This window comes from Anomaloglossus baeobatrachus, chromosome 7 (assembly GCF_048569485.1).
Source record: "Anomaloglossus baeobatrachus isolate aAnoBae1 chromosome 7, aAnoBae1.hap1, whole genome shotgun sequence".
Taxonomy (NCBI): domain Eukaryota; kingdom Metazoa; phylum Chordata; class Amphibia; order Anura; family Aromobatidae; genus Anomaloglossus; species Anomaloglossus baeobatrachus.
The window spans coordinates 302894759-302919471 of NC_134359.1; the positions used below are offsets into that span (position 1 = coordinate 302894759).

Consider the following 24713-nt stretch of genomic DNA (forward strand, 5'->3'; position numbering starts at 1 on the left):
ACTTCCTAATCACATTATCAATGTTGATCTTTTAGGAAGAAGAAAAGCTTTTTGTGACCTTGTGAAGGAGCTGAATATGGAGAAGTTTGCACATTCCAAGTTGACATTGAGGGATATTTTGAGCATTGGACCAGAAGATCTAAAAGACTGTAAGCCTCAGAAGATAGAGGAACTAGGCTGGTGTGTCCTAAGGAAGATCATGTGTCTCAACATTACTGCCAGAAACACGTTGCTTGATGTCCCTCAAAAAGCCACTACAGAAAATGATCTATTTCGCATGTTAGGCAAACATAAGACAGTAAAGCCGAACTCCATCCACCCACTTGACATTATTTGTGTTCTTCTTCATTGCTCAGACAGGTTTCTCCAACAAGAGATTATTACAAAGCTTTCCATGTGCCAGTTTGCGGTTCCTCTGGTACTACCCCCTGGTGATGGACCTAATGGCACCTTCATGCTTTGGGCACTCAGAGATATTGTGAAAAAATGGAGACCTGAGTCATTAACAGACAGTAAAGGGTTCAGAGAAGACAATGTGGTAAATGTTAATATGCCAATCTTTTCCTTTGTCAAACTTGGGAAAAACAAGCTATCCAAGTCCAAAACCCTTAACCACATTCTGAATCCAGAACAGCAACATCATGAGTTCTTCATACATGACAACATGGAAGGAGGGAACAATGAGAGAAAGATATCCGATGGGCTGGTTGAAATGTCCTGGTATTTTCCTAATGGAAAATCTGATATTTTTCCTGAGCCCATTGCCGTCACCAATCTACGTGGAGACCTGATGTCCAACTGGGAAGAATTCTTGTTATTAGCCCACATCTCCACAGCTGTGTTCATCTTTATTGAGAACCTTTCTAAAAGCGAATTCCAACAGCTATCAGCCTGCAGTAACCGAGAAACTAAGTTTTACTTCATTGTCACACCCGGCCCTAAGAAAGTGGTCAGTGAAGAGACGGTAGTATTTCTACAAGATCTGTTACCTTTACTGAATAGCAATACCACATGTGTCGTTGTAAAGAATGAAGATGAGAATGAAGCTTCCATGACCAAAAAGATCCAAATGAAGATAAAAGAAATTTTAAGACCTCATCATCGAAGCCTTAAGTTGAGTGACCTGTCCAGAGAGATTACAGGGCTTCCATTTCTTATAGATGAAGAGTCATCAGAATGTCAGAAAGCACGGGAGCTTGCTAACAACATCTTCAGAGAAATCCGAGACATAGCAGAATATAAGAAAAAGGCAATGAAACTACAGAGAGAACTCTGGAAGGAATTATCTAAATTAGAAAAAGAAAGCTGCAGAATGAAAAACCAAGGAGACAAAGATGCAGAAAATTATCAATCTGAATTGCTAGTGAGACGAAATTCAATTCATCAAGAGCAGTATGAGCACAAAATGCCAAAAGGTATAAAACTGTTTACTGAAGCCATGACTAATAAATGCCAAGAAGAAAAACATTATTTCCTGAAGTGGATGAAACTTAAGCTTGATACACTTGCTAGAGACAATCTATCTACTCTACAAGCCAAATACAAGGAGAAAATGGCTACTAAATCATACAATCTGAAGGAACTCAAGGAACTAGATCAAAAGATTTCTGATAGCTCCCTTGGAATTGAGCACTTCTTACGGGAGTTGGGGCAATATTATGAAGCTGAACGGTCTATGGTAAAACAAAAACTGATTAAACAGAAGAAGGTTTCTAATCTTCCTGAAATTGCTGCAGACCTTCTACTGGATGGGTTCCCATTGGAGTTGATTGATGGAGATGCCTCCAACATTCCCTTACAGTGGATAACTGATGTCCTGACTGAGCTGGATAAGAAGACCGGAGGACAATGCAGGATGAGGGTGATAACTGTGCTGGGGGTGCAGAGTACAGGGAAGTCCACCCTCCTGAACACCATGTTTGGTCTACAGTTCCCCGTGGCCAGTGGCCGATGCACACGAGGAGCCTTCATGACTCTGATTAAATTGAAAGAACATTTACATAAAGAGCTGGGCTGTCATTTTATTTCAGTGGTTGACACTGAAGGGCTGAAAGCCCCTGAATTGGCTTCTCTTGATGATAGTTATGAACATGATAATGAGTTGGCCACACTTGTGGTTGGACTGAGTGACGTGACTATAGTCAATATGGCCATGGAAAATACCACAGAGATGAAAGATATTTTACAGATAGTTGTCCATGCATTTCTAAGGATGAAAGAAGTTGGTAAGAAGCCAAACTGTCAGTTTGTCCATCAGAACGTGAGTGATGTGTCTGCACATGACAAGAATATGAGAGACCGCAGGAAACTTCTAGATCAGTTAGATGAAATGACAAAAATTGCAGCAAAAATGGAGAATAAAACTGGTATCAAAACATTCACTGAAGTAATGGACTATGATCTTGAGAAACACAACTGGTACATTCCCGGGTTGTGGCAGGGGGACCCACCAATGGCTCCAGTAAATCTTGGCTATAGCGCAAACGTCTTTGAACTTAAAAAGTATCTGTTTGAATTTATGAAAACAAATAAAACTGATCAAAAACCATCCAACATCTCTGAATTCATCACCTGGATAGAGAGTTTGTGGAGAGCTGTGAAACATGAAACATTCATCTACAGTTTCAGAAACAGTCTGGTGGCCAAAGCTTACAATAAACTGACCATAGCATACAGTGAATGGGAATGGGATTTCTCAAAAAGAATTCATGACTGGTCTATTAGAATGGAAAATCATATTAAAAATCGGTCAACAGAAGCTGCAGAAAGAAAAAATGAGCTCCAGAATATCCTACTGGAGGAAGAAAATAACATGACTGCATTATTAGAAAGCTATTTTGAGAATTCCGAAAATGCTAATCTCATTGAACGATACAGAGAGGAGTTTAAAAGGGACATAAAAAGTCTCAGTAAGGAACTTCAAAGAAATGCTCTTAACAAATATAATGAGGCAGTTTCCATTCAGAAAGGAAAATTGGAAATTCAGAATATTCAGAATCGAACTCAGAAGCTTATTGAAGAGAAAATAACCAATCTGCTGGAAATGTGCAAGAAAAAAAATCGTGAACTAAATAAGCAAGAAATCAAAGAAGAATTTGAAGTAATGTGGAAAAAGACCTTGTCAGATTCACAGTTTGAACCATTGAAGCGGTACGACGTCAAACAAGCCATGCTGCAACATCTAAAAAACGATATGAGCAGGAAAGGTCCTCACATAAATGAAATCTTAATCAAAATGAAATATTTCATGGAAAACAGGGAACAAAAGTTTCCAATTGATAAAAGCCATGTTGATCTTTCCTGGACATCATTTTCTCAAAATCCCATTTTTGTCAGCCATGAGCTTTTTGATAAAATTGATAATCTTGCAGCTTCCTTGATTAATATGTGTGAAGAATATGTCAGCGAGAAGGTCAAGATGACATCTGAAGATTATGCTGATGTGTATTGTAAGGAGTTATTGCACAAGATAAATGACAAATTTCAGAGCAAACCTGTAAGAAAGCTCCACTACACTACCCAGTTTGAGTTGGACATCAAGAGCTTCATTTTTTCAAAGGCTTCCAAAAAGTTTCAGGAGATGCATGATCGGTTTATTCAAGAAAATGACCCAAAATTTTGCCTAGAAAAGTTAAAACCTCAATATTTCTCCACATTTCTCAGTATATTCCACAAAAAAGATGAATGTCGGAGCCGAGCTCGACGCTTCTGTGATCTCTGCCTCAGACCAGCATTAACTGATTATATTTTCAAACATCTAGGAAAAAAAATTGTCGATGATATTATGAATAATTCTGACAATTCCACTTTTAGTAGCAGAAGTTTCTTCCAATGCACAGTCCTGGAGAAATTGCTCAAGGAAAATTCATATAAACAATATGTGAAATATAATACTTCATATAAAACATTTTCCAAAAAATGGATCTTAAGTTACATCATTGACACATATAGTAGTCCATTACGTTTGCAGCCCATGGAAGAAAATCTCCTTACATCTATCGATAAAGAGGTCAAGCGTGTCCTGAACAGTGATTGTTGCCTGAAGTCCAACACGGCTCCAGATTTATTAAAGCAGTTTTGTGAGACGCTGAAAGCAGAATTAGTCATTCCAAAGAATGAGATGACGGTGATTACTTTCCATAACACCATAAATGTGGAGCAGTTTTCAGCTGATATCCAACACTTCCTTAAGGACACCAAAACACAAATCTTGTCAGAGTTGAGGTCCATGAGTATTGAGTCTGTGCTTCCCAAGCTGTCACTGAAGCCTCAGGATGAGCTGTTCAGGAAGGTGATCGGATGTGGACATCAATGTCCATTCTGTAAAGTCCCCTGTGAGGCCGGAGGAGCCGACCATATAGAGCATTTTGCATCTGTCCATAGACCCCAAGGACTGGGAACTTGCAGATGGGAAAGCAATCATAAGTTGTGTTATGACATATGCACCACGGCTGTTGTGTCTCAAACACATTTCCAAAATGCAGACACAGGTGGGGAATGGCACCCATACAAAGAGTATCGCACATACTATCCTGACTGGGCCATCCAGCCCGACCCCAGCATTGAGTCCTCCGATTACTGGAAATACATTATTGTTAAATTTAATAATGAATTTGCACAGGAATATGATGCCAACCCAGCAGACCTGCCTGATGGCTGGAAACACATTACACCAGAACAAGCGCTTTCCAGTTTAAAGAAAATATTTAATGTAAATTAGCAGCCGACTCTAATACTTTGAGACTGAGAATGAACTGTGGAAATTAGCAATGATAACAGCTACTATATTTTTCGGATTATAAGACTCACTTTTCCTCCCATAAATTTGGGAGGAAAAAGAGGGGTGTGTCTTATAATTTGAATCTATCTTACCGGGGGGTGGTGGAGAATGGTTACTGGAGACAGGGGCAATGCTGCGGGCTCTGCTGTGAATGGTGCTGTGCAATGGGCAGGCAGTGCTGCCCTGCAGGCTGTGCTGTGCTGTAAGTGGTGAGGCAGGGGCCGCCATCCTAAAAACGTCAGCGGTGCGGGCTTCATATAATGGCACCTGCATTCGGCGCGTGCACAGATAGAGCTCTCGGCTCAAAACTTCATCTGCACTCATGCTGTCTCCGGCCCACTGAACTCCTGTCGGCAGTCTTAAGAAAAATAGTGACCAGAGGTGGCATGTGCGCAGATGAGATCTCGGCTTGTCATTGAGCCAATAGCTTGATCTGCGCAGGTGCGGACGCCGGGCGCCATTTCTTTGAAAACTGCACCGCTGACAGTTTCTGGATGCACCTGCCTCACAGCGGTTACAGAGAGCCTCCAGGACACTCGCTGCACTGCTGTACTCCAGCACCGCCCCTGCCTCCTGTGACCCCCCCACCGCTGACGCCTCTCCCAGTAAGGCACTACCGGATTATAACACAGACCCCATAGGGGTTTTTTTACCTTTTTTCCCCTCTAAATTTGGTGCATGTCTTATAATCTGGTGCATCTTATAAAATGATAGTGCCAGTATAGCACTGTATGTATAGAATCAGCCTGATAGTGCCAGTATAGCACTGTATGTATAGAATAAGCCTGATAGCACCAGTATAGCACTGTATGTATAGAATCAGCCTGATAGTGCCAGTATAGCACTGTATGTATAGACTCAGCCTGATAGCGCCAGTATAGCACTGTATGTATAGAATCAGCCTGATAGTGCCAGTATAGCACTGTATGTATAGAATCAGCCTGATAGCGCCAGTATAGCACTGTATGTATAGAATCAGCCTGATAGTGCCAGTATAGCACTGTATGTATAGAATCAGCCTGATAGTGCCAGTATAGCACTGTATGTATAGACTCAGCCTGATAGCTCCAGTATAGCACTGTATGTATAGAATCAGCCTGATAGTGCCAGTATAGCACTGTATGTATAGAATCAGCCTGATAGTGCCAGTATAGCACTGTATGTATAGAATCAGCCTGATAGCGCCAGTATAGCACTGTATGTATAGAATCAGCCTGATAGCGCCAGTATAGCACTGTATGTATAGAATCAGCCTGATAGTGCCAGTATAGCACTGTATGTATAGAATCAGCCTGATAGCGCCAGTATAGCACTGTATGTATAGAATCAGCCTGATAGTGCCAGTATAGCACTGTATGTATAGAATCAGCCTGATAGCGCCAGTATAGCACTGTATGTAAAGAATCAGCCTGATAGTGCCAGTATAGCACTCTATGTATAGAATCAGCCTGATAGTGCCAGTATAGCACTGTATGTATAGAATCAGCCTGATAGTGCCAGTATAGCACTGTATGTATAGTATCAGCCTGATAGCGCCAGTATAGCACTGTATGTATAGAATCAGCCTGATAGTGCCAGTATAGCACTGTATGTATAGAATCAGCCTGATAGTGCCAGTATAGCACTGTATGTATAGAATCAGCCTGATAGTGCCAGTATAGCACTGTATATATAGAATCAGCCTGATAGTGCCAGTATAGCACTGTATGTATAGACTCAGCCTGATAGTGCCAGTATAGCCCTGTATGTATAAAATCAGCCTGATAGTGCCAGTATAGCACTGTATGCATAGAATCAGCCTGATAGTGCCAGTGTAGCACTGTATGTATAGACTCAGCTTGATAGTGCCAGTATAGCGCTGTATGTATAGACTCAGCCTGATAGCGCCAGTATAGCACTGTATGTATAGAATCAGCCTGATAGTGCCAGTATAGCACTGTATGTATAGAATCAGCCTGATAGTGCCAGTATAGCACTATATGTATAGAATCAGCCTGATAGTGCCAGTATAGCACTGTATGTATAGACTCAGCCTGATAGTGCCAGTATAGCACTGTATATATAGAATCAGCCTGATAGTGCCAGTATAGCACTGTATGTATGGAATCAGCCTGATAGTGCCAGTATAGCACTATATGTATAGAATCAGCCTGATAGTGCCAGTATAGCACTGTATGTATAGACTCAGCCTGATAGTGCCAGTATAGCACTGTATATATAGAATCAGCCTGATAGTGCCAGTATAGCACTGTATGTATGGAATCAGCCTGATAGTGCCAGTATAGCACTATATGTATAGAATCAGCCTGATAGTGCTAGTATAGCACTGTATGTATAGAATCAGCCTGATAGTGCCAGTATAGCACTGTATGTATAGAATCAGCCTGATAGCGCCAGTATAGCACTGTATGTATAGAATCAGTCTGATAGCACCAGTATAGCACTGTATGTATAGAATCAGCCTGATAGCGCCAGTATAACACTGTATGTATAGAATCAGCCTGATAGCGCCAGTATAGCACTGTATGTATAAAATCAGCCTGATAGTGCCAGTATAGCACTGTATGTATAGAATCAGCCTGATAGCGCCAGTATAGCACTGTATGTATGGAATCAGCCTGATAGTGCCAGTATAGCACTGTATGTATAGAATCAGCCTGATAGTGCCAGTATAGCACTGTATGTATAGAATCAGCCTGATAGTGCCAGTATAGCACTGTATGTATAGAATCAGCCTGATAGTGCCAGTATAGCACTGTATGTATAGAATCAGCCTGATAGTGCCAGTATAGCACTGTATGTATAGACTCAGCCTGATAGTGCCAGTATAGCCCTGTATGTATAAAATCAGCCTGATAGTGCCAGTATAGCACTGTATGTATAGAATCAGCCTGATAGTGCCAGTATAGCACTGTATGTATAGACTCAGCCTGATAGTGCCAGTATAGCCCTGTATGTATAAAATCAGCCTGATAGTGCCAGTATAGCACTGTATGTATAGAATCAGCCTGATAGTGCCAGTATAGCACTGTATGTATAGAATGAGCCTGATAGTGCCAGTATAGCACTGTATGCATAGAATCAGCCTGATAGTGCCAGTGTAGTACTGGCTTTAGGTTATAGACGTGGCGATTGATTCCCGTTATAGAGGACCAACCACTAGGATTTTCCTATATAAAGTAAACCCCCCCCTCCCCTTCCCCCGTCTCTGTTATTACAGGGGGAGGAAAGAGGGAGGAAAAACAGGGGGGAGAAAGGACGAACGGGCAGGTAGGAGCTGGAATAACTAGAAAATCTGACACTCTGATTACATATTCTGTAGCTGTTATCAATCAATGAACTGTGTATTTCACAAACTTTACTTTCTTATATTTCAGAAACTATACATCCGATCTCACAACTAAAGATATGTATAGAATCAGCCTGATAGTGCCACTATAGCTCTGGCTTTAGGTTATATAGGAAAATCCTAATGGTTGAAGCTCTTTAAACAGAACTTTACATTGAGCATACAAGTGCTGTATTTTGCCTCCCCTGAACCGCATATAATTTATATTACACTTTGCACAACACTGTATTGCAGTGAGCAGATTTCGCTGACAAGCTATAGCCGATAATATATATTTACCATGAAACCTCCATTTATCCCAGAGGATGGAAGCAACATTATGGGTGATTGCATGATGCTGACGCTGCATTTCTTTTGATTTCTCCAAATGGGAAACAAAAAAAAAAAAGTCGCAGCCCATGAATGGCGACTTCAGCTTATAACCAGAATCTGAGCCCCAACTCTTAGTATTTGCTTAGTTTTATATAATTTACCAGCTTATATATGGTAATTCTGCGTTATTTTACTGCTGAGACTGTCTCACCTCATAAGTAACTTTTACATAAATCAGTATAAACCATGTGACTGAATTATTTAAGTGATAAAAAAGCATTCAATGAACATTGCATGATACATAAAATCTAATTAAAAGCTATTCACCAATAAAATGTCAAAAGTTTAAGTATTTTTTTTTTTAATTTGTTACTAATGAAAGTTGAGGTAAAGAAACTACCAAACATATTAAAGGATATTTTACTTGTAGCTATTGAATTTGAAATAATGGATGTTCTTGAGTAAAATCTTCCTCTCCGTTCTTGTGAAGAAAGCCTTCACCAGTGGTTGCAGCTTATCTCAAGGAAAATAAAAGGATCAGCAGTCCACTATTGGATATGTCAGATCCTTATCTTCCCCGACAATCATCTGTCAGGGGTCCCCAGACACATTACACTGTTTGCTGAACCCTTTGATAGCGGAGGACTCAGGGTACCGTCACACTTTAGCGAGGCTCCAGCGATCCCACCAGCAATATGACCTGGTCAGGATCCCTGGTGCATCGCTACATGGTCACTGGTGAGCTGTCAATCAGGCAGATCTCACCAGCGACCAGTGACCAGCCCCCAGCCAGCAGCGATGTGTGGAAGCGACGCTGCACTTGGTAACTAAGGTAATTTTACCTTTATTACCAGCGCACACCGCTTAGCGCTGGCTCCCTGCACTCCTAGCCACAGTACACATCGGGTTAATAAGCAAACTGCTGTGCTTATTTACCCGATCTGTACTCCAGCTACATGTGCAGGGAGCCGGCACTGGCAGCCTGAGAGCGGCGGATGCTAGTAACCAAGGTAAATATCGGGTAACCAAGAAAGGGCTTCCCTTGGTTACCCGATGTTTACCTTGGTTACAGCTTACCGCAGGCTGTCAGACGCCGGCTCCTGCTCCCTGCACATTCAGATTGTTGCTCTCTCGCTGTCACACACAGCGATGTGTGCTTATCAGCGGGAGAGCAACATCAAAAAACTGAACCAGCACTGTGTAACGAGCAGTGATCTCACAACAGGGGCCAGATCACTGCTCAGTGTCACAGCGAGATCGCTAATGAGGTCACTGCTGCGTCACAAAAACTGTGACTCAGCAGCGATCTCGCTGTGTGTGAAGCACCCCTCAGATAACTAAAGTCTTAAGGTCCAGTCACACATAACGAGATCGTTACTACGTCACAGTTTCCGGATCGTTGTTAAATCGTTGGTGAGATGTCACACAGTCATTTTCACAACGACTTTAGTAACGATGCAGCGACCTGTATAACGGTATCGTTGGTCGTTGGTACCCTGTCACACAGCAGCTATGTAATGATTCCAACCTCGAATAGGGACGTAGTGTTTGACGCTGTAAGCCACGTAGGCTTGCATATGCGTCGCCTTTTCCACACCCCTCCACTCCGATTGGTGGCCAATACTGCGTTCCGATTAGGCGGCCGGCCTAGAAGGCAACTTTGTATCGCTTCATCCTTTGTCCCTTTTTGAGCCTTGCTTTGAGGATAGAACCTGCGACTCCACCCGGATTCATTCATACTTTGTTCCCGGTTGCTTGCTTTTCGGATGGAAGCTGCATCTGCACCCGGATTCATCCCTCCTTCGTTCCCGAGTGTTTGCTTTGAGGATCGAAGCTGCGATTCCAGTCAGAACGCAATACTGTTCTCAGCGCCAACCAATCGGTGCAGAGGGGGCGCAGAAAAGGTGACACAACTACACACTTACGTGTTACACTTTAAGTTCTCATCTAGGTCATTAACAAGATCGTAGGTAGGTGTCAAACATACAGATCCATCCTGCCCAGCAGGACTCCAACGAGCCAAAAATGTCCCAGGACATTCAGCAACAACCAACAATCTCACAGCAGGGGGCGGATCGTTGGTACGTGTCTAACATAACGAGATCACTGGTGAAGTTGTTGTTTCGTCACAGAAACTGTGACGTAGCAATGATGTCGTTAGTGATCTCGTTATGTGTGAAGTGGCCTTCATATAAAGGTTGACACAAAGAAGTGTTATGCAGAAACTCAGCTCACACTGACACTATAGGCACCGAGCACAAACTCAGATACAGTATGTATACACCCAGTACATACACAAACATATGTATACACACATGGACATATGTATACACACACATAGCACACATGTAGCGCCCCACGGGGAAGGCGGTTAACCTACTCGTTGCCGGGCCGTCGTCACGGGCAGCCTATCCCGGCTTCGTTGCCCCAAGGCAAGCAGTAAATGGAGGGTGAGAGATGATGGGGGTAGTAATAGGATGAATGTCATGACGCCACCTGTCGAATACGGCCAGGAATTAGCCACCGCTGCAGTCGCTGCCCTGGGGGTGGATGGTAGTAGCAGCTAGAGATGGTATCACTCCCCACAGGTGTAGCAGGCCCCGGGGAGGATGATGAGAGGAGTAGTAATTTCGGGCGCTGAGGCTATGGCTGCGTTTCCAGGTGTCTCTACTCTTTGTGCTGTGTTGCTCGCCCGGGTAAAACCAGTGACTTGCTGAGATGGGCTCCGTCGACCCCAGGTAAGTTAGGAGAAGTCACCGGTGTTAGAAAGAAGAAGAAAGTCCCTTGTCAGAGTGGTCCTTCTAGGGCTGTGTACCTGGGCTGTGTGGTAGCACCCCTAGCTCCAGGCCCTGCAAAGAGAGAAGGAAGTGGTGTCATGTCCTAGAACTGATGTCCCGGGTAGACTGACTGGTGATGTGTGTTTGCTCCTCTTTTACCCCAAGTGGAACTCATCCCCCAAGTGGTTGTCCAGTGACGGGGGAATTCCCATACTTTGTGATGACCCCCCTGTCTATCCCAGCACAGCTCCCCAGACAGAAGGCTCCTAAGCTGTATGTAAAGTGTGAATGTGGAACACCGGTGATTAACCCCCTCCTTACCTGAGGTGAATATCACATCTAAAATAAGGTACAATACTCTGTGGCAACATACACACACATAAGTATACACACATATGTATAAACAAAGAACATACTGTGACATTGCACACAGTTCACACGTGGCATCATTAGGGGGTTACTCACTCGCTTTGCTGGTCTCCTAGGTAGCACACAGGAGCACGGTTCTGTTAAAAGTTTAGCAGTTTATTAAGACAGCATAAACTTCATTTGTAGTCCACTTCACACACTGGTGACAGTACGTAACACTCCCGGTAAAACCCCACAGGATTAGATACCACTTTCTCCAAGAGCCTCCCACTGACCCCCAGTAAATTGTAGCGAACCTTCTCTGTCTCGGGGTTTCCTTCAGAGAGGCTGGAACAGGTGTGGGATTCAAATTTTTAACAACAGGTTCTCTGTAAACCCTGCCTATTTGAAAACCACACCCATTCTGTAACCACACCCATTTTGTTAGCCACACCCATTTTCACGCAGTTTCCTCAACCAAAAAATACAAGTAATTTAAAGTAAAATCTCCTTCCCCTCCTATACTGTCACGCTCCTGTCCAGCACCAGTTGCTCCAGTCATATTGTATTAAATGTTTTTTCTACAGTTTTTAAAAATTATTACTAAAGGAGCCCTGCTAAAATTGGAATGGGCGACCTTCCCCATACAGATCTCATCCCATGTGGCTCCTTTCCCCCTACAGATCTCATCCCATGTGGTTTCTTGCCCCCTGCAGATCCCATCCCATTATGGCCTCTTTCCTCCTACAGATCCCATCCCATTATGGCCTCTTTCCCCTGCAGATCCCATCCCATCATGGCCTCTTTCCCCCCCTGCAAATCTTATCCCATCATGGCCTCTTTCCCCCTGCAGATCCCATCCCATCATGGCCTCTTTCCCCCTGCAGATCTCATCCCATCATGGCCTCTTTCCCCTGCAGATCCCATCCCATCATGGCCTCTTTCCCCCTGCAGATCCCATCCCATCATGGCCTCTTTCCCCCTGCAGATCCCATCCCATCATGGCCTCTTTCCCCTGCAGATCCTATCCCATCATGGCCTCTTTACCCATGCAGATCCCATCCCATCATGGCCTCTTTCCCCCTGCAGATCCCATTCCATCATGGCCTCTTTCCCCCTGCAGATTCCATCCCATCATGGCCTCTTTCCCCTGTAGATCTCATCCCATGTGCTCTTTTTCCCCTGCAGATCCTGTCCCATATGGCTCTTTTTCCCATATAGCTCCCATCTTATGTGGCCCCTCTCCCCATATAGGGCTCCCACCTTATGTGGCCTCCTCTCCCCATATGGCTTCCATCTTATGTGGCCTCTCCCCATATAGCTCCCATCTTATGTGGCCCCTCTCCCCATATAGCGCTCCCACCTTATGTGTCCCCTCTCCCCATATAGCGCTCCCATCTTATGTGGCCTCTCCCCATATAGCCACATATAGATGCCATCTTATGCGGCTCCTCTCCCTGCATCTTCGGCTCACTGAGCGCTTACCTGCTGCAAACACCGGCATCTTCTTCTGTGTCTCCCGTCCTCCTCCGCGGCTCGTTTCTGCACGCTGACGCTGACAGACGGCAGTAGGAGGAGCTACCTCCCCACGCTGCCGTGACCTCTGTAGCGTCAGCGCGTTGCTGCACGCCGGGTACAGGCTCCACAGTACCAGGAAGTGCGGAGCAGAGGTACGGGGGATTCATTTGTGTCAGTGTCTTAAATAGACACTAACACAAATGAATACAAGGAACCGGGTCGCCGCAGCTGTTTCTTGCTGGTTCTGGGAACCTTTATGAAAAAAAAGGGGGTGTTGCATAACAAAAATCATATAACCCTTTAAAATACGAATTTATTAGTTTCTGATTAAAAATATCCACAAACCCAGTGCAATTATAGAAGAAAAGAAAAGAAAGGGAGGAGGGTAAAATTCTCACCCTATCCGATATACCTCCCTCCTATCCACTACCTACCGCGGGGGTTGGCACCCTGATGCTTACGGAAATGGCGCCCCCACTCAACGGTGGCTGTCTCTATGAATTCCCTAGTAGGCCCTCAAAGCATTCATGAAAGATAGAGTAAAGAGTAAAGGGTAGGGCGCATTCAAACTAGTGGACAGGAAAATTGGGAAAGACACACGTGACCACCAGACTCAGACTAACCTCAAATAGCCCTGATGCACCCTGGAATGATTATAGACACATGGTCACCTGTCTTAACAGGTCTAGTCCTTATCCTGTTCGTGACGCCAGAATATGAAGCCCCACAGGTGTGTAGCGGTGCTGGTGCATTACCTTCAGGGACTCCACGGGACAGTCTGGTCACAGGTAGGCTGTCTCCTTTTAGGAATTTCGTGACGCCATTCTCGGTATTGCGGTCAGGGGACCGCCACTGCAGGTTAGGGGACGCCTGGGGCTCTGGTGGTAGGTGCAGTTAGATGGTGTGGCCCCCCCGAGAGTGGGGCAGGCCCCAGGGCCCGGTTGGAGTGTGTGTGGAACTGTTGGGGATAAGAATTGAGTATCCAGAAATACTTAATTCAGCCATTTCATAGACTCAGGTATATAGTTTAGTAGATGTAAACTAACGCACATATTTATGCATGCTTTTGTTCTTCTTACTAACACGTATATATATGTATATTGCATATTTAGTGTATTTTCCTTAACACAGTATATATCAGTGTATGTGATTTAAAGATGGCTGCCACATTCTGGACAACTCCCAAGATGAACAAAAGAAATTCCTGGAGCCTGGACTGACCAATCAAGAAGATGATATGCAGATTTCTATACATCAAGAAGCCCAGACCTACGATATTTGATTGGACTAAAACTTTTGTTCACACCCCTTTACTTCTCGGTCTATGGGGCTTTGTCTAAGAATAAAGTTCAGTTGCCTCAGGGTCTGTCATGGAGAAAATCCATAACCAATATAGTGTCTGTTATTGTTCTTTCTCGCGTGCACTCATGACATTATAATTTGGAAAAGCAGTCAGATCCAAAGAGTGACCGGTTGAGTCACGTCCTTAACAGAACCACAAGTAGCAGAATGACTCAGGCACAGTCCAGACAGTCTTTCAGGGTTTTTACTCACAATAGATGGCAGGGTGAGTACCTGGGCGAAGCTGGGATTAACCCGGAGGAACCAGGCACTCTGTCAGGCTGACTTTTTGAGGGTGACTACCGACTCGCCTTCCTAGCCCTTTCGTGTTTTGAGGTGACCCCGACTTGAAGTCCTGCTGGGGTCGCCCAGGGAAGTTGCTGCTGCCTGTTCTCCCCTCTTTTCGGCCCGTTTGCTTGTAGCCTGGACCAGGTCACTCCGGCTGCTTGCCTCCTGGGAACTATGGGCCCTCTCTTTGCTACGTGACTCCGGACTCTAGTGTGGTGGTGAGGGCATGAAGTACCCCCACCTGCAGATTGAGCAGGCCAACTGAATGGAACCCTACTCTGAGAACCTGCAACTCATACGGGCCTGGTACCGACCTGGCAGTCCCCATACTCAGCCACCCCTTTGCTCTCTCTAGCTTCAGGGTGGATTTCGGGTAGCACTACCAGGTGACTGATCTCCCCCATCAGTAGTCACTGCGCAGACGCTGTCAGTGTAATGACAGCCTCCAGGGTCTGCTCCTCACGTCTGCTCTCCCTGAGCTGCACTAACTAACTGGCTCACTACTCCCTCCCCTCTGTGCCTGCCTACACCACCTAGCAACCAGACTCTCCACCGCACCCCTTGAGTAGACATGTAGGCACGCCCCCTCCTGGATTCCCCAGGGGTCCCTATCAAAGGTAGATGTGTGAGACCTGGTTACTATGCATCTGTGTAGTCACACCTCGATCAGCCTTCTGCATTACCTGTATTGTACTGCCCCCAGCATGGGTGCAGTACTCAGTGGTGCCTGACGAGGTCAGGGGCGCTACAACACCACCTCTGTGGTACATACTGACCATTCACAATCAGTCGGTCACCTTGTCAAAATACACACACAGACACACACACACACACACACACTAGTATACACATATGCAGGGGCGTAACTACTGCGGTCGCAGGGGTCACCATTGTGACCAGGCCCGGCAGGTTAGGGGCTCGCGGCTGCCCGGCAGATCAGCAGCCAGCTCCTTTCTGTGAGGGAGGAGCTGCGCTGATCTGTCGCAGACCACATGGCCGCTATATGACCCAGTGCTCTCACAGACACCGGGGCCCCCTGCCCTATCATCGCGCACAGCAATGATAAAGCATAGAGCATCCTGTGCTGCTCCATGCTTCATTAGCCTTCCCCTGTGCCTGCGTAGTGACGTCACTCCTGTGCGACTGCTGTGCTGAGGCATGCAGAGCGCAGGACGGGAGGATGCCGACCACAGCAGAGGGGGAACAAGGACAGAGGTGAGGACAGCAGCGGTGGAATGAGGAGAGGTGAGGACAGAGCAGCGGGGGAACGAGGAGAGATGTGAGTACTTCTTTTATTGTTGTTGTTTGCTATATTATACCTGGAGGCCTGGGGAGGCTGGCTGCATTATTATACATGAAGGCCTGGGGAGGCTGGCTGCATTATTATACATGGAGGCCTGGGGAGGCTGGCTGCATTATTATACATGGAGGCCTGGGGAGGCTGGCTGCATTATTATACATGGAGGCCTGGCTGCATTATTATACATGAAGGCCTGAGGAGGCTGGCTGCATTATTATACATGAAGGCCTGAGGAGGCTGGCTGCATTATTATACATGAAGGCCTGAGGAGGCTGGCTGCATTATTATACATGGAGGCCTGGGGAGGCTGGCTACAATATTATACATGGAGGCCTGGGGAGGCTGGCTGCATTATTATACATGGAGGCCTGGGGAGGCTGGCTGCATTATTATACATGGAGGCCTGGGGAGGCTGGCTGTATTATACCTGGAGGCCTGGGGAGGCTGGCTGCATTATTATACATGAAGGCCTGGGGAGGCTGGCTGCATTATTATATATGAAGGTCTGGGGAGGCTGGCTGCATTATTATACATGGAGGCTGGGGGAGGCTGGCTGCATTATTATATATGAAGGCCTGGGGAGGCTGGCTGCATTATTATACATGGAGGCCTGGGGAGGCTGGCTGCATTATTATACATGGAGGCCTGGGGAGGCTGGCTGCATTATTATACATGGAGGCCTGGCTGCATTATTATACATGAAGGCCTGAGGAGGCTGGCTGCATTATTATACATGAAGGCCTGAGGAGGCTGGCTGCATTATTATACATGAAGGCCTGAGGAGGCTGGCTGCATTATTAAACATGGAGGCCTGGGGAGGCTGGCTGCAATATTATACATGGAGGCCTGGGGAGGCTGGCTGCATTATTATACATGGAGGCCTGGGGAGGCTGGCTGCATTATTATACATGGAGGCCTGGGGAGGCTGGCTGTATTATACATGGAGGCCTGGGGAGGCTGGCTGCATTATTATACAAGGAGGCCTGGAGAGGCTGACTGCATTATTATACATGGAGGTCTGGAGAGGCTGACTGCATTATTATACATGGAGGCCTGGAGAGGCTGACTGCATTATTATACATGGAGGCCTGGGGAGCCTGGCTGCATTATTATACATGGAGACCCAGGGGTGCAGCATTATATATGGAGGTCTATGGGGCTGCATTATACAACATGAAGGACACCTTATACATGGAATATAGGGGTGCGTTATACATGGAGGCGTATGGGGCTGCATAATACAATATGAAGTTTTATGGAGATGCATTATAATACATATAGGACTATGGAGCCTACCTTATACATGGACTATGGAGGTGCATTATAAAACATGGAGGTCTGTGGTGCAGTATAATATATGGAGGACTATGGGGTGAATTATAATATATGGAGAACTATGGGAAATGCATTATAATACATGGAGGACTATGGAGCTGCATTCTAATATATGAAGGGTTATGTGGGATCCTTTATACAATATGGAAGGCTATGTGGGGGCCATTATAAGTAGTTGGAGAACTATATATGAGTGGGGACAAAGATACAATCAGGGGATGGGAGCATTTTGTACTGAGGGAAAAAGCCTCTTTCCCTCAGCACCCAGCTTTCCCATGTTCTGCTATACATCTCTCAGCACCCAGCTTTCCCATGCTCTGCTATACATCTTCTCTCAGCACCCAGCTTTCCCATGCTCTGATATGGGAAAGCTGGGTGCTGAGGGAAAGATGTATAGCAGAACATAGGAAAGCTGGGTGCTGATAGAGGGATTTCAGATCATGGGAAACCTGGGTGCTGAGGGTATGAGCCAAGTGTCATTGTCATTATTCCGTACCCCAAGTTTCAGGGTCATTATTCCATAACCGAAGAGTCAATGTACATAGAGGGGGGCCCCGGTCTGAACTTCACACCGGGACCCATCAAACTCTAGTTAAACCACTGCACATATGGATACATCAAGCACATACAAATATACACACTGAGCACATATGTGACACCCTGGACCCCAGGGGTCACAGGCAACACCACACACCCTACACCCCCACCCCTGTGAGGCCACACCAAGTCACCCGTAGGGAGACCTAATTGCCTCCCTCAGGGCCAGTCAGGCACACCAGGTGGGCGGAGTCAGGTGGATAGACACGCCCACCGAGGAGTCTGCTGGCCTGGGGCAGGAATCCGAAGGCAGATAAGTGTTGACAGTGGAAAGGAGAGGTCGAGAGAGAGAGTAGAGAGGAGTAAAGCTGCCGGGCCTAGGTTGGAGCCTAGGACCCGTTATCAGTCAGGCAGGCAGATGGTGGTGGCCGCCTGCAGGAGACTGGAAAGACGATCGGTGGAACCGTAGGGACCGGAACAGGGTTGGAGCCCGCCGGACCCGAACCGGGGAGCCAACAGTTTACCGGAGCACCAGGAAGGGTACTCAGACCCCGTACTAGCTCAGAAGCCACTGTGTAGTCTAATCAACTGATTGCGGTCTGGACCTCAGGGGTCCTTTTCCACCCAAAGTCCCGATTGAAGGCAAAAGCCCACCGATTCCGGGTGAGCGCCACCACCAATGGCCAAACATCCGACAGGCCAGCGCCTGCGGGCAAAGGGGCTCCTCCGGCATCCAAAAGTCGGGGAGCAGACTACCGTTGCTTAGGCATAGGAGTCAGAAACACAATTATAAAGGTTAACCAACCACATATTCCACATTTTGTACTATCATAATCAGGATAGCATCTACATAATCAGTGAATCCACTTATATCCTCCAAAAAGAATATACACAATGCTAGTTCCTTATAAAATATACATCATTTTATTGAATATAAATATAAAAACATACATGGACATGGACACAACAAGGTAGAGAGAAGTGCAAATATAACTCCCACGAATTGGGGGGAGGGTGGGTAGAGACTTGCTTATCCCCCATAAAACATGGGGAATAAACTTTCAAAATAATAAATCATATATCAGTCAGTGTGAAGGTCATCCTATGCCTTATAGTTTGCAGTATTGCAAGCGTACTAAAATACCACTGCTAAAAGGCAAATCACAAAATGGCCAGAAGGGGGAAATTTCAGTCAAAGCACTGAGGATTAATCAAAAGGATATCCCCCAAATATACATTTTTCAGTCAAATAGTTATTTCAAAAATAGCATAATTATAGGTGCTGCTGAGTGTTCCCTCTACTGTATATATGTGACCAACCGCAGATCTTATAGTATATTAAATTAGTTAGCATGCATCAAAGACATCCATATAAGTCATTAGCATAATTTCAAAAATAGCATAACTATAACAGTAAATATAGGTGCCGCTGGGCATTCCCACTACCGCACACAAAGAGACTATTCATTTATAAACTTGACTGAAATTTCCAAACACTCCCTTAACAGAGCGACGTGGCCCCCGGTCCGAAGGCGCTCGAGCCACCGACAACCCGAGCCCGGACTCGAGCGGCTCGGCCAGCGGAACAGCCGAGCCCCCAGGGCGGTACACATATACACACATATGAATACACCAAGCGTGCACACACACACACACACACCCCCCATGTCCATACACGTAGCACATAAATCCTTTTCACCGATGCGATCTCCTAGTTCTATTCCTCCCATACTACCATACTATATATAATAATAATAATTTTATTCATTTATATAGCGCTATTAATTCCACAGCGCTTTACATATATTGGCAACACTGTCCCCATTGGGGCTCACAATCTAGAGTTCCTATCTGTCATTGGAGTGTGGGAGGAAACCGGAGAACTCGGAAGAAACCCAAGCAAACACGGGGAGAACATACAAACTCCTTGCAGATGGTGTCCTTGGTAGGATTTGAATCCAGGACCCCAGCGCTGCAAGACTGCAGTGCTAACCACTGATCCACCGTGCCGCCCATATACAGTGCTGGCCAAAAGTATTGGCACCCCTGCAATTCTGTCATATAATACTCAGTTTCTTCTTGAAAATGATTGCAATCACAAATTCTTTGCATTTATTATCTTCATTAAATTTGTCTTCAATGGAAAAAAATAAAAAAAATTGTCATAAAGCCAAATTGGATATAATTCCACACCAAACATAAAAAAGGGGGTGGACAAAAGTGTTGGCACTGTTTGAAAATCATGTGCTGCTTCTGTAATTTGTGTAATAACAGCGCCTGTAACTTACCTGTGGCACCTAACAGGGGCTGGCAATAATAAATCACACTTGCAGCCGGTGACATGGAGTAAAGTTGACGCAACCTCTGTCCTGTGTCCTTGTGTGCACCACATTGAGCATGGAGAAAAGAGAGAAGACCAAAGAACTGTCTGAGGACTTGAGACTCCAAATTGTGAGGAAGCATGAGCAATCTCAAGGCTACAAGTCCATCTCCAAAGACCTGAAAGTTCCTGTGTCTACGGTGTGCAGTGTCATCAAGAAGTGTAAAGCCCATGGCACTGTGGCTACCCTCCCCAGATGTGGAAGGAAAAGAAAAACTGCCGAGAGATTTCACCGCAAGATTGTGCGGATGGTGGATAAAGAACCTCGACTAACATCCAAACAAGTTCCAGCTGCCCTGCAGTCCGCGGGTACAACAGTGTCACCCGTACTATCCGTTGGCGTCTGAATGAAAAGGGACTGTATGGTAGGATACCCAGGAAGACCCCACTTCTTACCCCGAGACATAAAAAAGCCAGGCTGGAATTTGCCAAAACTCACCTGAGAAAGCCTAAAACATTTTGGAAGAATGTTCTCTGGTCAGATGAGACAAAAGTAGAGCTTTTTGGGAAAAGCCATCAACAGAGTTTACAGGAAAAAAAAAAAAGGCATTCAAAGAAAAGAACACGGTCCCTACAGTCAAACATGGCGGAGGTTCCCACATGTTTTGGGGTTGCTTTGCTGCCTCTGGCACTGGACTGCTTGACCGTGTGCATGGCATTATGAAGTCTGAAGACTACCAACAAATTTTGCAGCATAATGTAGGGCCCAGTGTGAGAAAGCTGGGTCTCCCTCAGAGGTCATGGGTCTTCCAGCAGGACAATGACCCAAAACACACTTCAAAAAGCACTAGAAAATGGTTTGAGAGAAAGCACTGGAGACTACTAAAGTGGCCAGCAATGAGTCCAGACCTGAATCCCATAGAAGACCTGTGGAGAGATCTCACAATGGCAGTTTGGAGAAGGCCCCCTTCAAATCTCAGGGACCTGGAGCAGTTTGCCAAAGAAGAATGGTCTAAAATTCCAGCAGAGCATTGTAAGAACCTCATTGATGGTTACCGGAAGCGGTTGTGCGCAGTTATTTTCGCTAAAGGTTGTGCAACCAAGTATTAGGCTAAAGGCCGCTTTACACACTGCAACATCGCTGCCGATATATCGTCGGGGTCACGTCGTTAGTGACGCACATCCGGCGCCGGTAGCGACATTGCAGCGTGTAAAACAAATGAGCGATGATCAACAAGCGCAAAAATGTGCAAAATCGTTGCTTGTTGACACGTCGTTCATTTCCATAATATCGTTACTGCTGCAGGTACGATGTTGTTCCTCGTTCCTGCGGCAGCATACATCACTGTGTGTGACGCCGCTGGAACGACAAACATCTCCTTACCTGCGTCCACCGGAAAAGGAGGAAGGAAGGAGGTGGGCGGAATGTTCCGGCCGCTCATCTCCTCCCCTCCTTTTCTATTGGCGGTGGTTCAGTAACGCTGCTGTGAAGTCGCTGTGACGCTGAATGAACCTTAGAAAGGAGGCGGTTCCCCGGTCACAGTGACGTTGCAGAGCAGGTATATGCGTGTGGTGCTGACGTAGCGATAATGTTCGCTACGGCAGCGATCACCACATATCGCATGTGCGACGGGGGCGGGAGCTATCACGCTCGACATCGCTCGCAAATGCGAGCAATGTCGCTGCGTGTAAAGTACCCCTTAGGCTAAGGGTGCCAATACTTTTGTCTGGCCCATTTTTGGAGTTTTGTGTGAAATGATCAATGATTTGATTTTTGGTTCATTCTCTTTTGTGTTTTTTCATTGCAAGCAAAATAAATGGAGATAATAATACCAAAGAATTTGTGATTGCAATCATTGTCAGGAAGAAACTGAGTATTATCTGACAGAATTGCAGGGGTGCCAATACTTTTGGCCAGCACTGTAAATCATGAATAACTCGTGGATCATCGAGATCTGTTTTCACGTGACTTGTGGAGCTTCTCTACAACCAAAGGAAGGACACGATCCTACAGGAATAAACTCCCCAAAATGTCTTGTGTCTGCGCTCTCTGCATCACTCATTATTTACCCATCTCTAGTGTATTAATGATTCCATAGGACGCAACTAATAATGATGATAATCGAGAACGATCTCACCACCTGGGACCTGAAAATCCACCGATTGTGGGATCTCTTTAAAGACCATGGTATCATGCGATATCATGGTAGACGTAAAGGAACTGTAATTTTTATTTCATAACTCAATAGTCCACATGAAAATAAGCAGCTGTGTAATAATCTTATCAGACAAATCCACTTCTTTCTCTCCAGAATGGATCAGTCATTATCAAAATGCTCACTTCTGAGATAAAATCTGTGTTCAGTGAAGACTTTCCAATTAGTGAGATAGGAGACGGCAGCTGGTGCTGATGAGAGTCTATGATGATGGGAGGAGGGAGGAGCTAGAGGCAGAGGGAGGGGCTAGAGGCAGAGAGAGGGGCTAGAAGCGGCAGAGAGAGGAGCTAGAAGCGGCAGAGAGAGGAGCTAGAAGCGGCAGAGAGAGGAGCTAGAAGCGGCAGAGAGAGGAGCTAGAAGCGGCAGAGAGAGAGGCTAGAAGCGGCAGAGAGAGAGGCTAGAAGCGGCAGAGAGAGAAGCTAGAAGTGGCAGAGAGAGAAGCTAGAAGCGGCAGAGAGAGGAGCTAGAAGCGGCAGAGAGATAAGCTAGAAGCGGCAGAGAGAGGAGCTAGAAGCGGCAGAGAGAGGAGCTAGAAGCGGCAGAGAGAGGAGCTAGAAGCGGCAGAGAGAGGAGCTAGAAGCGGCAGAGAGAGGAGCTAGAAGCGGCAGAGAGAGAGGCTAGAAGCGGCAGAGAGAGAGGCTAGAAGCGGCAGAGAGAGAGGCTAGAAGCGGCAGAGAGAGAAGCTAGAAGCGGCAGAGAGAGAAGCTAGAAGCGGCAGAGAGAGGAGCTAGAAGCGGCAGAGAGAGAAGCTAGAAGCGGCAGAGAGAGGAGCTAGAAGCGGCAGAGAGAGAAGCTAGAAGCGGCAGAGAGAGGAGCTAGAAGCGGCAGAGAGAGAAGCTAGAAGCGGCAGAGAGAGAGGCTAGAAGCGGCAGAGAGAGAAGCTAGAAGCGGCAGAGAGAGAAGCTAGAAGCGGCAGAGAGAGAAGCTGGAAGCGGCAGAGAGAGAAGCTAGAAGCGGCAGAGAGAGAAGCTAGAAGCGGCAGAGAGAGGAGCTAGAAGCGGCAGAGAGAGAAGCTAGAAGCGGCAGAGAGAGAAGCTAGAAGCGGCAGAGAGAGAAGCTAGAAGCGGCAGAGAGAGAAGCTGGAAGCGGCAGAGAGAGAAGCTGGAAGCGGCAGAGAGAGAAGCTAGAAGCGGCAGAGAGAGGAGCTAGAAGCGGCAGAGAGGGACACTAGAAGCGGCAGAGAGAGAAGCTAGAAGCGGCAGAGAGAGAAGCTAGAAGCGGCAGAGAGAGGAGCTAGAAGCGGCAGAGAGAGGAGCTAGAAGCGGCAGAGAGAGAAGCTAGAAGCGGCAGAGAGAGAAGCTAGAAGCGGCAGAGAGAGGAGCTAGAAGCGGCAGAGAGAGGAGCTAGAAGCGGCAGAGAGAGAAGCTAGAAGCGGCAGAGAGAGAAGCTAGAAGCGGCAGAGAGAGGAGCTAGAAGCGGCAGAGAGAGAAGCTAGAAGCGGCAGAGAGAGAAGCTAGAAGCAGCAGAGAGAGAAGCTAGAAGCGGCAGAGAGAGAAGCTAGCAGCGGCAGAGAGAGAAGCTAGAAGCGGCAGAGAGAGAAGCTAGAAGCGGCAGAGAGAGAAGCTGGAAGCGGCAGAGAGAGAAGCTGGAAGCGGCAGAGAGAGAAGCTAGAAGCGGCAGAGAGAGGAGCTAGAAGCGGCAGAGAGGGACACTAGAAGCGGCAGAGAGAGAAGCTAGAAGCGGCAGAGAGAGAAGCTAGAAGCGGCAGAGAGAGGAGCTAGAAGCGGCAGAGAGAGGAGCTAGAAGCGGCAGAGAGAGAAGCTAGAAGCGGCAGAGAGAGAAGCTAGAAGCGGCAGAGAGAGGAGCTAGAAGCGGCAGAGAGAGGAGCTAGAAGCGGCAGAGAGAGAAGCTAGAAGCGGCAGAGAGAGAAGCTAGAAGCGGCAGAGAGAGGAGCTAGAAGCGGCAGAGAGAGAAGCTAGAAGCGGCAGAGAGAGAAGCTAGAAGCAGCAGAGAGAGAAGCTAGAAGCGGCAGAGAGAGAAGCTAGCAGCGGCAGAGAGAGGAGCTAGAAGCGGCAGAGAGAGAAGCTAGAAGCGGCAGAAAGAGAAGCTAGAAGCGGCAGAGGGAAGTGCTAGAGGCAGAGGGAGGAGCTAGAGGCAGATCTCCACCCCTCCTCCCTCATCTATCCACATAGAATCTCATCAGCACCAGCTGTTATCTTCTGTCTAATAGGAAAGTCTTCACCGAACACAGATTTTTATCTCTGATTTTGGAATTTTGATAACAACTGATGAATTCTAGAGAGAAAGCAGATTTGTCTGATAAGATTACGCAGCTTATTTTCGTGTGTACTA

General features: G+C 46.3%; 1 protein-coding gene across 1 annotated transcript; it reads left to right on the top strand.

Moving 5' to 3' along the window:
* The first annotated feature begins 43 nt into the window (after nt 1–43).
* Nucleotides 44–4720, top strand: LOC142246553 (up-regulator of cell proliferation-like). Its single transcript, XM_075319622.1, has one exon. The coding sequence runs from the start codon at nt 77–79 to the stop codon at nt 4718–4720; it is 4644 nt and encodes a 1547-aa protein (XP_075175737.1). The 5' UTR covers nt 44–76.
* The last annotated feature ends 19993 nt before the right edge of the window (nt 4721–24713 follow it).

Coding starts and splice junctions, on each gene's coding strand:
- LOC142246553 (XM_075319622.1), top strand. CDS start 77: ATGGAGAAGTTTGCACATTCCAAGTTGACATTGAGGGATATTTTGAGC.